The sequence below is a fragment of the Choloepus didactylus genome, chromosome 1 (assembly GCF_015220235.1).
Source record: "Choloepus didactylus isolate mChoDid1 chromosome 1, mChoDid1.pri, whole genome shotgun sequence".
Taxonomy (NCBI): Eukaryota; Metazoa; Chordata; class Mammalia; order Pilosa; family Megalonychidae; genus Choloepus; species Choloepus didactylus.
This window is the reverse complement of record NC_051307.1, coordinates 40,071,723-40,086,058: the sequence shown is the minus strand read 5'-3', so window position 1 is coordinate 40,086,058 and position 14,336 is coordinate 40,071,723. Positions and strand designations below refer to the sequence as shown.

At 35.0% G+C, this 14,336-nt stretch overlaps 1 protein-coding gene across 15 annotated transcripts in view; it reads right to left on the bottom strand.

Moving 5' to 3' along the window:
* Positions 1-14,336, bottom strand: part of ROBO2 (roundabout guidance receptor 2) — a 1,484,543-nt gene that overhangs the window by 76,554 nt on the left and 1,393,653 nt on the right. For all 15 annotated transcript variants that reach the window (XM_037833592.1, XM_037833556.1, XM_037833566.1 and 12 more), the window contains 4 exons: positions 10,048-10,129; positions 9,431-9,593; positions 7,678-7,844; positions 4,440-4,561 (listed from right to left, as the gene is read on the bottom strand). In XM_037833592.1, coding sequence (XP_037689520.1) covers positions 4,440-4,561; positions 7,678-7,844; positions 9,431-9,593; positions 10,048-10,129 — 534 coding nt within the window. The remainder of the gene's footprint in view (positions 1-4,439; positions 4,562-7,677; positions 7,845-9,430; positions 9,594-10,047; positions 10,130-14,336) is intronic.

Genomic DNA, 14,336 nt, shown 5'->3' with positions numbered 1-14,336 from the left:
GGGATTATAGGACTTGGGAAATTGGGCATTTTCTGAAACATGAATAAAAAAAGACTCATCATAAGGAAAAAAGTGAAATGGTAAAGAGAGTTTCAGACTCCCAGTCACAAGTTCCCAATGTGAATTACAGCAGCTCAGCCTCTGAAACTTTCTGAGCCTCAGTTTACTTAATAGTGTCCATTTTTCAAGGGCACAGAAACAATTAAATGACAAATATAAGGAAGGCACTTTACAAGCTTTAAAGATGCTCAATGCTAAAGGCAACTTTGTAGAGGGGACATACTTAAAAATAAAAGGTCTACATGTAACCCTCAAATCAGCAGTTTCATTAAAACATTTGAGATGTGATGCTTAATATCTAACCTTTTCATTGGTGGTGGTGTTGGTGGGGAGTGGGGATACCTCCATCTAAACTGAAAATTCAAAGTGAATATTCTTTGGTGCTTATCCTGCTAAGGGAGTCGAGTTCTGAAATTTTAGTTTTCCAAATCACTCCTTTCGGCTCCAGTTGCTGCAATGTTTAAGGGGCAAAAGGTCTGTGATTCTTTGTTGTCCTCGAGCCAACAATGAAAGACACAAAAATAACCAATTTTCAGTAAGGGACTTATTGCACTTGTCCTCATGGAATTGCCATTTTCTTACCATTCTGCCTAACCTTATTATAAAAGCAGTCATTTTTATTAAGTAGCTTTTACTTTTGACAATTGTTATTACAAGTTTATTCTTGGGTAGCGGTGTGGATGCTCTTTAGAGCACAAACGCCATATGCATTTGGTAACTGAATCCTGCCAACCAGTTGTAAACCAACTTGCCTAACTACAAGGTCCCCCCACTCTCCCCAACACACATACACACACACACACACACACACACACACAACTCAAATCCTAATAATGTGATAACTTAAAGAACATGTCAATTTAGAAAGTTGAAAAATGTTACAAAAAATAAAATATTTAGTTACAATTTCTTTGGCATCCATCCACTTATCTTGTGTACAAATACAAACACGGGGGGAACAATACCCTGTGTCATAATTGAAACCCTATTTGTTTCAATAGTAAATAAAAATCACAGTGTATGAAAACAATGATTTGATCATTCAACAGACAGTTATTGAAAGGGAATTTCATAATGAATACTCTGGAAAAAAAATAAAACGAAACACATGGAGTCCAGACTCACAGAAGTCACAGTCCAGGAGGGAGACAGATACGCAAACTAATACTGGCAAGCTTTTTGGGATTTAGGGATGACTATGACAAGGTCTCTCTTCTGAAAGAACTCCCAGTCTACTGACATGTGATTTTGATCTAATTTGATTTACTGTTTGAAACTTGGTGACTTTTCATGTAACTAACATCATAAAACACAATAACTTTGGTTATTTATTCCTCAAATAATTCCCCACTGAAAGACGGAGCTTAAAAGAAGTCCCTCTAAAACTCCCAACAATGCAGAAAATACTTCCTCTATTGAGAATGAGGAAATATCTGCTATTAAAAATACGACTAATTATTTGGCTTTGTTAGTTATGTATCTAGTCAAAGCTACTGAAAGACAGAAGTAAAAAAGGGTGGCAGATGTAGACAGAGCCCCTACTGTACTAGCAGAACAACAATGAGGTAATTGTGTCCTTCTGTTTCCAGAAGAACAGAAACCATTATAAGCAGAACATAAAATAAGTCTATGAGAAATTATATAAAAAATGGAATTAAAAATGGAAGCTTAAATAATCATAACTACTCTGAAAACATTATAAACTTAGTCTTGTTTTTATTGTGGTACTATTCAATTTCGTACTTGTAGGCAAAAAATTTGACTGATAACGTAGTCTGGTTTAAGGAGTAACAAAATGTTTCACAAGGATTCAAAAGGATTGCAGGTCAAAATTTCACCATTATAAACTATTCCTTTTGACTATATATTTATTTACCTATAGATTATCTACAGTTATTTTTAAAGTGAAAACTTTAAAAACCTGGATTGAAGTTATAAAATTCTACTTGTAGCTTTACCTATATAAGGACTTGGGATATTGAGAGCATTGTTCAATCTGTCTCCATTGCTTTTCTTTTATAAAAGCATAGAATTAATCTAAACAGCCTTAAATATTATTTTAGATTCTTCTGACCTGACATAATAATGACACCACATTTTTCCATACAGATATAGATGAATGATGATACTTTTTTTTGATGTAGGAGTATACAGTTACTCATATATATGGTGGCCCTTATCTCTGTATACTGTATACTGTGATTATGAATCTCTATGTGTCTCAACTAGATTTATATCTTCACATAGTGCCTTCCCACATGTACAACATAACTGGTCCTCAAGAAATGCTTGTTGAACTGGATTTGTTCAATGGAATTGTTGTGAACTTTATGATTCTTTGACAGAAACCACTAGATCAGTATGTTGTTGTTAATACAGCCAATGACATCTAACTTTCCTCATTGTATTTTATACTTCAAACATAACTACTCACTAACAGAATAAAAATAACCAGTTTTCCTTTCTCTATCTCTTTTGGCAAGGGAGTAGATGGGGTGGCTAAAATAGATGGTTCCCTAAAGAAACTTGGACTCCAAGAGGGGAAAAATCCAATTTATTTACATTATTCCCCTCTTTATACTTGCATAAAAACAAAAGAATGAGAAAACAATAATAATGGAGACATAATTCTATTCCAAATAATTAATATACAATTTCAGCGTAAATTCTTCCAAGTATTCCTAACTCAAATGTTCATTTCTAATACAATGTACATGATCCAACACATTTTTAAAGGGCTTTTAGAAGATGTGCTCATCTATCATCCTAATACATTTCCTTATGGATTTCTAGAGGTTACAGTGGAGAAAGCATGAGCATAAATGAGAAGTTGGCACTAACTGTATTACACACAAGAAAGAACATAATATTTGTCTCCCCTCAAAACACAGACACATGCACATAAAAATTAGCATCCCCTAAAATTACTAACTTGGCTATTTTCATGTTATTTGTTATTTTCACTGCAGTGGCTACCATACCATCAAAATTCTCATATTTTGAAATAACAGTGGTCAGACTGATACACATAATAATGCATGACATCTGAATATTTTTAGCATATACTAAAATATTTCTTAAACCCTCCTGTTTAACTATACATGTCAAATGATTAAATAATATACATGTTTTGATGTGATTCGTCCTGCTTAAAAAATGTAAAGATGGTTGATTTAAATTCAGAATATAACTTCATCAAAATTAAAAATGCCTGTGCTTCAAATGACACCATAAAGAAACAACCCACAGACTGGGAGAAAATACTGGCAAATCATATATCTCATAAGGAACATATATCCAGAGTATATAAAATACTCTTACAAGTCAAAAATAAGAAGATAAAGAACACAATTTAAAAATGGGCAAAGAATTTGAATAAACATTTCTTTAAAGAAGATATACAAATGGCCAATAAGAACATGAAAAGATGTTCCACATCTCTAGTAGTCATAGAAGTACAAATCAAAACCAAAATGAGATACCACTTCAAACATACTAGAATGGCTATAACCAAAAAGGCAGACAACAACAAGTGTTTTCAAGGATACGGAGAAATTAGAACCTTCAGACATTTTGGGTGGGAATGTAAAATGGTACAAACATTTTTGGAAAACCTGTTGGCAGCTATTTAAAATGTTAAACAGAGAGTTACTATATGATCCAGGAATTCCACTCCTAAATACATGACCAAGAGAAATGAAAACATATGCCCACACAAAGACTTGTACACAAATGTTTACAGCAGCATTATTCATAATAGCCTAAAAGTGGAAACAATCCAACATGCATCAACTGGTGAATGGATAAAAAGTTTGTGATATAGCCATACAATGGAACACTATTCAGCAATTAAAAAGAATGAAGCATCAATACATGCTATGACATGAATGAATCTTAAAAACATGCTTAGTGAAAGAAGCCAATCCCAAACAACCACATATTTTATTACTCTATTTATATGAAGGGTTCAAACCAAGCTATTCTGGAGACAGTGAATAGATTAGTGGTGAAACCCCAGGGCTGGGGTAGGAGTAATGGGGAGTGGTTGCTAATCAACAAACGGCTTAATTTGTGGTGGTGAAAATGTTCTAAAATTAGGGTATGGTGACAGTCGCACCACTTGGTAAATGTACTAAAAAAATTGATTTGTGCACTTTAATTTATGATATGGTATTTATATCTCAGTAACATTATTAAAAGATAATCTCTTTTATTCTACTGAATATTTTTCTTTATTGTCATTGATTACAGCTTTATTTTCAATGGTGAGGATTTGAAAAATTATTATTTTTTTTTAGTTTATTTGATTTTTTTTTGGGGGGGTGGTTTTCTAAATGGAATAGTAGAGACTACCATTGATACAGCCTTTGAAAACTTACCGTCCATGTGACTTGAACTGTGGTGGGCGTCAATACAATCGGAGTATGAAGACGGACAATGACATCTCCCAGTTCTTTCTGTACTTGTCTGTGGTCTACTCCTTGTGCTGGTGGGCTGATATCTGCAGGGATGTAACCATTCCGAATTAAAAAAAAATCAATTCCAATTCATTCTATACAAGCCAATATTACACCGCTAGAAATAATAACAAGAAAAAATAAAATCCTTTTATGACAAAAACATTTAAATATGTATATATATCACCATAGTAGGACATAATTTGAGAGATTATATCTACCTTAAGTAAAACACACACAGACATACATACACAAGAGTGTTTATAATCCCTCACCCCATTTAAATACATACACATCATTGTGGAAGATCTTATAAATACAAACATTCTTTTTTCAATAAAGAATAAAAGGTGTGTTATAAGACTTCTATAAAAACATCAGTTTCACATCAATGATGGTATTTTGCCATATTGAAGGATTTTCCCAAATAGCAAATGGATATATATCTGAAAAGTGCTGTTTAGGAATTTGTTTAGTCCCTTGTCCCAACTATTAGATCGTGTTTTTTAACCCTTTGACAATTTCAATTTGGGAAGGGAAAGTAATCAGGGGACATTGGGAAAGTGAATTATATCATTAAAGGTAAACAGAGGGAGGGAGAGAAGGGAATGGAACCCCTCAAATTCACAAAAATAGTTTTTATGGAAAAATTTAAAATTCTGATAAAATGCTCTAAAGTAATAAATTTTGAGCAGTATTCCAATATCTGACAAGAGGTAATGGAGTTGCTCTTGGGAATGGGGAGTGGGGGAGGGGGAGAGGAGAAAGATTGGCAGTGGTTAGAATCATGTATTCTCAGACATGTTTTCTTATGCCTCCTATTCACCATTTATGTAAATACTACTCTATTGCTCATACAATGGTTTATATTCAATGTACACATTAAGAAAAACTAATAAATTATAGACATCTAAGTCCATCAAATTGATATCAAACACTGAATTTCACACAGACTTAAATGAACTTCTTTAGCTGGTACATTTAAAGTTAAATCCAATTTTCTTCTCCAACGACTTTAAAGAAGGAAAGCAATTTAAAATGATTTATTTTCATAATCTTGTTTTCTCCTAATTTCTCAGGCCACAGTGCAAATTCTTGTAAAACTATTTGTAAGTACACTTCTTAGACCTAACTTAAGCTTGGTGCACTAACATAAATTGGACATAAGTAATTGGGAGCCATTATTTGGTGATTTTTCTCGTTTCACTTTTGGCCTTTCTTATCATAAACAGTTGAGTTCAGTTTTACTTGATTTAGTAAAAAAATAAAAATAAACAATAAACTTTTATGTGAATAGTATTAACTTTGGTGATATATCTATAGTTAACTATGAGTTAATGATAAAGTACAAATATCTGCTGCCTTACTGAAACAGATATTCAGATTCTGTGGTACTTAATACCTTTGGAAAACAAGAGCTCTTGAAGAAAAGTGTTCTTTGAAAAGAAGGAAGTGATTTTCAGAATGCAAAGATGCTGACAATGTTGTGTCAAAACCTGATCTGACATTTAGACACAAAACATGAGTTTTGCTATTAAATATCTGTTAAGAGAACATAACTCTTTTGCTCTATATGGTCTCTCAACTAGAACAAACCAGATCACAAACAACTTTTCATTAATCTTTCTCGAACTTTTTACACAGAAGTTATTTTATGAGTCAAGATTTAGTGACTGGCATAGTTATTGAATGATCATGAAGGTCTGCCAAATTTAATCACACCAGAAACCTCCATTCTGTTATCTCCCCTTCCATTGCAGCAGCACACAAAACTATTTTTATCTATGCAAGTATAAATGATCTAGGTACTATAATTTCTTGATGTGGAACTGTCCTTCTCTTCCATTTCAAGTTCAATAATTTAATTTACTCATTAAATTCAGAAACACTAAAAGCAATTTGATCCAGGTAAGGTAAAATAACCAGCTTCAGGTCTTCAAATTCCTTGTTGTGCTTTTTCTTTCTCCCTAGACAGGTTCTTTACCTAAAGGCCTTTTATCGTCATGGAAAATTAATCACATTACTGCTTAGAGAACAATAGCAAAGTGGCATTCCCCCCTCCCTCAACTGTCATCATGTCAGCAACGTTACAAAGTCACATGGTGACTTTATTTCACTTATTCCTTTAAGGCACCCTTCTCTGCTATAATAGCATGCTAGTTACTATCGCTGAACTACACTGTAATTATAATAATATTTTATGGCTGTATGGTGCTTTTCATAGAATAAAAATACTGCTTTGAATCATTTCTTTTTCAAAGCCTTTAACAAATAAGAAATAATTAACCCTTTCTCAAGAACCTGTAGGAAATAGGTTGTAATAAATAATAAAGTCACCATTTCTATTTTATTAATTTAATTCCCTTTGCCTAGTAGTAGGAAGAGAAAGCATAACATAGCATCATACATTGACCTCCAGACTCCTGTGCCTTCACAGCTTGCAGACGCAGAGTACTAAAGAAGACATGAGGCAATCTTCTATTTGATCATACATTTTAATACTCTGAGTTTATTTTATTTTATTTTATTAGCCAAATGAATCACAAGCCTCTAGAGGATAATTTGATTTGCTGCTTTAAACATATGATTTACTGAAATACACTCTAACAGTGTTTATCAAACTTGAGCATTAGCATCACTTGAAGGACATGTTAAAACAGAACCCCCGGGGTCTGCCTTTCTAACATGGTCCCAGGAGGTGCAGAAACTTCTTTCCCAGGGACCACAGTTTGAGAACCACTCATTATAAGAAAAAAATTCTGGAACAATAGGAATTAATTTTAATATCACCATCTGGACATTTTAGTCATTAAAGATCACTTTTTGCTATTGCATAATTAATTGCCAAGAAATGGAAACATTTTTCCTTACTTTGAAATATAGTGAAATCCTAACTTTATGGATTCGCTCTTACTATGTAAATATATCCAATTATTGTGCTTATTTTTTTTTTACTAAACACACCTTGAAAGCTCCAGAAAGAGGACACTCCTTATCAAGGTGAGCAGCAAGCTTCCTTCTCCTTCACTGGATCACATCTAATAAATAATTATAAAAAGCAACCCAGACACATTTACCTTTTATCAGGCAACCCCCTTGTTCTTAAAGATGTTTAATTCCTCCTTCTAGAGCCAGTCATGTTGACTACTGTCGAAATTACCTTGTGTGCGCACAGGATCTGACATTGGGCTGGGGTCACTGAGACCTTGGGGGTTGATAGTTCTGACCATGAATAAGTAGATTGTATTGGGTCGCAGTCCTCTTACAGTATAGAGGGTGGTCTTTACATGGTTTGCCACCGTCTGCCAGCTATTACTCACCGATTGGCTGAAACATGAACAGAAATTTCATTTAAAGAACAGGCATAAAGGCATTGGAAATGGAGTTGGGTATCAATGACAAAGGTTAATGGCTGAAAAATTAAACACACACACATACACAACAGTTGAAGTGTTCAGCCCAGTAAATGAGACATTTGGATGATTTCAGTTTATTCAACCACAAAGCCGAGCCCACCTAACGAAAGTGCCATGCACAACAAAATTAAACTCAGCCCAGGAGATATGGCAGCCCTTTGCTAATGCACAGCAGCCCACTAAATGAATACCTGTAAAAGGAACAGAGGCCAAGATCACAACAACAAGTTTTTAAAATAAATATGGTCCTCATAAATGTATATATATATACCTTGAAAAGAATTAACCTGTAGAAAGAATAAATGGACTACAGAGTAAATTATGCCAATACATTTTCCTGTTACAAGGTGTGTTTTCTTTTGCATCAATTCCACATGCAATATTATAATACAGCCTTCTAAAACTACATATCTGTAAAAGAAGAAAGGAAGCATGTAATGAATATTTTCCCTCGGTCACATTTTTAATAAAATTGTACATTACACAGTATTGTGATTTCTCATTTCAGAATAGTGAACTATCTCTAAATCTGAGTGTGTGGAAACTTCTACAGCCAGCCACAGATGGGATTCCATTTTAGAGCATTTTGTCTTAGGTCAGAAGCTACTTTTGCTCAGAATGAGGAGAAAATGTGATTTTCAAGGCTGTCCATTTATTTTTCAGAAGTCCTTATGCATCAAAGCATGAAAACGATAGAAAAACACTATTTTGAAATTCAAAAACTATGCATCTATCATCACCTTAAAAACAGATTTAAGAAGCCTAAAATGAAAGTGATCATTTGTTCTAATGTATAAAAAGGACAACTGTGTTCATTCAACCATTATAATATCAACTAGAAGCACATTGAAACCGGATATGAAGCCATATTTCCCCATTTGTATAAGTATTTTATCAAATTCACACAAAACAATTTTATAATCATATTTGCTAAATTATAGTCTCTATCCACAAATTGATGACAATTACTTCAAATAACACATGGAAACATCTTTTCCTTATAACAAACAGAAGCACATGAAATCAATTTCTTAACTGCGGCTTTTAATTTTCTCTGTGGCATACACAACAGATGTATTCAAATATACAGCATAAAAAAATTGGAATTATTTTAAGTTCTGCTCTAAATAAGAACAAAGATTCCAGTGTCCTATACCTCCATAAACTTTGCATAACATAAAAAGTGCCTGGGTCTAATTAAATTATTTTCTGCCCAGTTCTAAAGCCAAATTCTCCTCCTAAATCCCTACAATGATAAGGGTAAAGAAAGGAGCTAAGAGATTGAGTTACAAATTAGGTCATTATTTATACATGAATTTATAAATGAAGATAACAGCAATGTTTATTATTGAAAAAAGTCAATTATAAAAGACAAATTCTTAAAATGTATTAATTGAACATGTCCATGAAATAAAACAGTAGGATAGTTCATGTGAGAGTTTAAGACTTAGGAGCTAAAGCAAAAACACAAAGGCGAAAAAAGGAATTGTCTCATACCTGAAAGCCTCAATGATATAGGCACTTGCTGGAAGGATTCCAGGGGTACCTGGTTGCCAGGACAAAGTGACACTGTTCTTAGTAACATCGGTGACCTGTGGTTTGGATGGTGGTCCTGGCAGATCATTCAAATCATAATTTTTACTGATTGTTGCTCCAGATTCTAAAGGGGACAAACAGAAACAATTAAGTTTACTGCTGGTTTCATAAGTAGGCAATGATGCTTAAATGAAGGTTAAACAGTCTGCCAGAGGAATTGACTTAAATAGGAGCAATTCAACTTCATGTTCAGTAAGGAGTATGTAAGTAATTATTTGCTTCTTCTGTAAGTGAATAAACATTGCCTCTACTTTCAGATATGATTGCTAGAATACTTGCACTTTAGGTAGAGAAAAATGAAGTAACAAGGTTCCAAGGACAAATGTATCAAAATTGTATATATGCAATGTTATGTGCCAAATGATGCAAGAAGTCAAAAGTGGTGTGAGTCTTAGATTTTGTATTCAAAGGATTTAAATTCTTGATCTCTGTTTAATTGTTATTCATTAATGAGCTAACCACTGAAATGGGCTCAAGATTTCTGCTGCTAAGATAATTCACACCCAAAAAAAACAGACCTGTCACATCCAGCACCGCGCTCCAGGAAGTCTCCCCACTTGAACTTGTAGCCACGCAAGTATAAGTGCCAGTATCAGAAATCTATAGTGCATGAAAGGAGCAGGAAGAGATTGTTTTACTCATTCTGGGGAATAATTACTTAATTTCAACCAGACAATATTTAATTACTTAAAATTTGATGTATCATTTGCCTTTCTCAATTGTACAATAGAAACTATCATAGATATATAGAGACAATACTAAAAGACTCATGTAATGCTATTTTCTTCATAACAGAGATTCAAATGTTATTTTTAATATTATATTTCTACAACTAATGTTATTTCCCCAGGAAAATATTGTCTCTCTTTTTTGCCTCCACAATAATAGTCTTATTCAACTCCATTTTATGTTGGGGCTTTACTGTTTCAAAGTTAGATATAGACAAACTCAAAGCAGAAATTATTCAGAATCCTACAAATGTTCAGTGAAATGGTAAAGCTGTGTTTTCTGTCTCAAATAAACAATATTTTAATGGATAAAACATAACCAGGAGGAAATACGCAATGAGATAATAGGTGGTCAACCTTTCATTTCTTTTGAAAGACATGGATAAAAGTAAAGAAAGAAACATTTACCAAAAAAAGGAAATAAAATATTTCCCTTTGAAAAGATCAGTACTCACTGATATATAAATTACAGTAGGGTAAACAAAGTTTTATTAAAAATCAGGTCAATTTGGCAGCATAAGACATTCCATGGTGCTATTCTCCCACAGAATCTTTGAGTAACAAGCCATCTTCCTCAAAATTCCAGGAAAGAGTTAGAGGGTTGTAGTAACTGCATGATTGCTGAATGAAGAAAAAGCAGCTTTAAAAGTGATAGGAGAGGCTTGTGGCAGCCTTCCTGGTACATCCCCAGCCCTTCCCTGCTGCAGTGTGGAGCCAGCCTGCACTCTCACTGTGGATCCCAAGCTCTGTTCTGGAGGGAGTGGAATAACCCCTGTGTGCATAGTGGGTGTTTGTATAAAGGAGTAAATTAAGTGACAGAGGAGAAGAATGAACTAGGAAACTTGTCTCTGGCTTACCCACCCAGAACTTGTCTACAGACAGAAGCAGCTCGCAAAAGGCTAAATCAGTGTAAGAAACAACTTAGTCAAAGTGGCCTGGGGCAAAGAACTACTTTCTTTAAGTCATAAAACAGTACACCTATAAGAAGAGAAAGTCTATTTCCTAGGAGTAAAGAGGACATTTAAGGTTCTCTAAATGGAGGTAAGCATGAGCCCACAAAAATCTGAGGCTCAGAAAAGACTAAGAAGACTAAGAAGACCCTGAACTTCACATTTGTCTTGGGCTGATCTAGTTGACAGGAGGGCAAAATTCTGAAGGACAGCACAAATCAAAGCAGAGCCAATTTGCAAAGACTGTGAAGGGTATTTTTGTGTTGGCTTGTTTTTGTTAGCTTCTGGGTCTCAAGGAAATCTCTGTCACACCACTAACTGAATAAAAACTCAAAGAACAGACAGCTCAGGGACTATATCCCAGAATTAATACTTTAAAATTTAAAAATCTACAGTGTACAACAAAAGATTACAAGACAAACAAAAATCAGGAAATTATGGCCCATCCAAGAAACAGGATATAAGTTCAGAAGTCATCATCAAAGAAGACTAGAGTTTGGACATACAAGACAAAGACATATGTGTATGTGTGTGTGTGTGTGTATGTGTGTGTAGTGTGTATAGATATATATATATATATTCCTCAGTATGCTCAAGAAGCTAAAGGGAAATACAGAGGAAAATGCTAACAGGCTAATGGATATCAGGAAAATAATGAAGGAACAATATGAAATCTCAACAAAGAGACAGAAATTATAAAAATGGATTAAAAAGAAATACAGGAGATGAAGACCACAATAACTGCAATGAAAAGTTCCCTAGAGAGTTTCAACAGCAGATTAGCACTATCAGAAGATAGGATCAGTAAACTCAAAGATAAGAAAATTGAAATGTTTCAGACTGAGAAGCAGGGGAAAAAAGGAGTTACAAAAAGAGAACAAAGCCTAAGAAATTAGTAGGACAACATTAAGCAGACAAACATATGTACTATGAGACAAACAGAAGCAGAAAGAAGAGAGAAAGAGGCACAGAATGAAATAATGGCAGGAAACTTCACAAATTTAATGAAAAGCATTATAAATGCACACATTCAGGAAGTTCAACAAAACCCAAACAGGATAAACTTGAAGAGAACCATGCCAGACATATAGTAGTCAAACCGTCAAATGCCAAGGAAAAGGAGAGAGTTTTGAAAGCTGCAAGACAAAATGAATGTGCTATGTACAAGAGTCCCAGTAAAATTAAGTGCCAATTTCTCATCAGAAAGCAGGGAGACAGAAGGCAATGGGATGAAACAAAGTGCTAAGAGAAAATTTATATCCAAAAATTATTAACCAAATATATTAACCAAAATTTTATATCCAGCAAGACTGTCATTAAAAAATGAGGGAAGAGATTAAGACATTCCCAGATAAATAAAAGCAAAGGGTGACTTTCAGGGAAGTTGGCAGAGTGGGAAGCTCCAGGACTCAGTCCCTCCACCAAAACAACTATTAAAGAGGCAGAAACTGTTTGAAACTCCAAAGGCCAGAATAACACTGTACAGCATCCAGGAAAGAGTGAGAGGAACAGGCTGGTAAATAATGGTAAAGAACACTAAATTTCTCTCCATGCACGACAGCTAATGGTGCCCATCCCTCACTCTTATGACAGGCTGCCTTGGGGTCCAGTACCTGGTTAGTTTGTTGATGAAAGAAAAGGATATAAAAATTCTCTTCCCCAAGAATAGGGTTGATCATGGGCTATCACTGATCACAGCTTTTAATTAGCAAATTTGGATAGCTGGTGGTCCAGCTCTGAGGGCACTTACTATTTCAGTCTACCCTGGACAAAGGCAGTGGCAGCCATTGTTTCAATCTTCCCTGCACAGGGACAGAGGAGGAGGAGCTTTAAAAGATGTAGCACTTCCTCAGGGCTGTGGGGGACAGTTAGCTGAAGGGCTGCGTTTGCTGGGCAGGCCAGGAGAGTTTGGTTTAGGAGAGCTGCCAGAAGTTTTTCATGCCCTCCTGATCTTCTCCCCTGGGAACTTTGGAGCTGGTATGCACCCCGCTTCAAGAGTCCGTACTTCTGTTTTGGCTGGAAAAGACTGACTTTTGAAAGTCCTCTCCAGTGTGTCCCTCCTCCCTGAATTTGCTACCCAGGCAAAAGCAGCTTGAAACAATGAAAGGAGTATAAAAAGCTATGCAGGTGGAAAGTCAGGGACTAAGATCTGCCGCCTGCCACAGCCTGGAGAGGGAGCTCTGTTTCCTAAGAAACAGAGGGGACAACCAAACTCCTGTGGATAGGGGAACTCCAAAACAACTAATAACCAAAAACTAAGACAAGGAGGCCCAGAAAGACAGGGAAAACTCGGCACACTTCATTTGCTTTGGGCAGACCTTCCTGATAGGAGGACTGAAGCACAATAAAATCCCTGTCTTATTACCAGTTGGTTACAAAGCCAAGAGACAGACATCTCAGGGAATAAATCCCAGAATTAACACTTTGAAATATTAAAATGTAAAGTATGCAACAAGGGTACAAGACAAAGAAACAGGAAATAATGGACCATCCAAAGGAAGAGGATAAAAATACAGGAAAAAAACAATGTAGAAGACAAGAATGTGGGCATACTGAACAAAGCATTTAAAAATGATCTTTAAAATGCTCAAGGAGATGAAGGAAAGTACAGAGAAAGAACTAATAGATATCAGGAAAACAATGAATGGGCAATAGGAGAGTCTAAGTAAAGAGAAAGAAATTTTAAAAATGAGTAAAACAGAACTACTGGAGTTGAAGACCACAATAACTGAAATGAAAAATGCCCGGGGTGGGGGGTGGTTAACAGCAGATTGGCACTGGCTGAAGAAAGAATCAGTGAACAGGAAGAGAAGACACTTGACTTGAAATTAGTCAGGCTTAGGAGCAGAAAGAGAAAAGAAATATTAAAAGGGAAAATAGCCTAAGACAGCTATGGGATAACATCAAGCACACCAATATATGCATTATGGGAGTTTCAGCAGGAGAAGAAAGAGAGAAAGGGGCAGAAGGAATAGTCAAAGAAACAATGACAGAGATGTGTCATTACTTAGCAAAAGACATGATTATGCACATCCAAGAAGCTCAGAGAACATCAGACAGGTTAAACATGAAGAAGATATCAATTACACTATCAAATGCAAAGGACAAGGAGAAAGTTCTAAAAGCTGC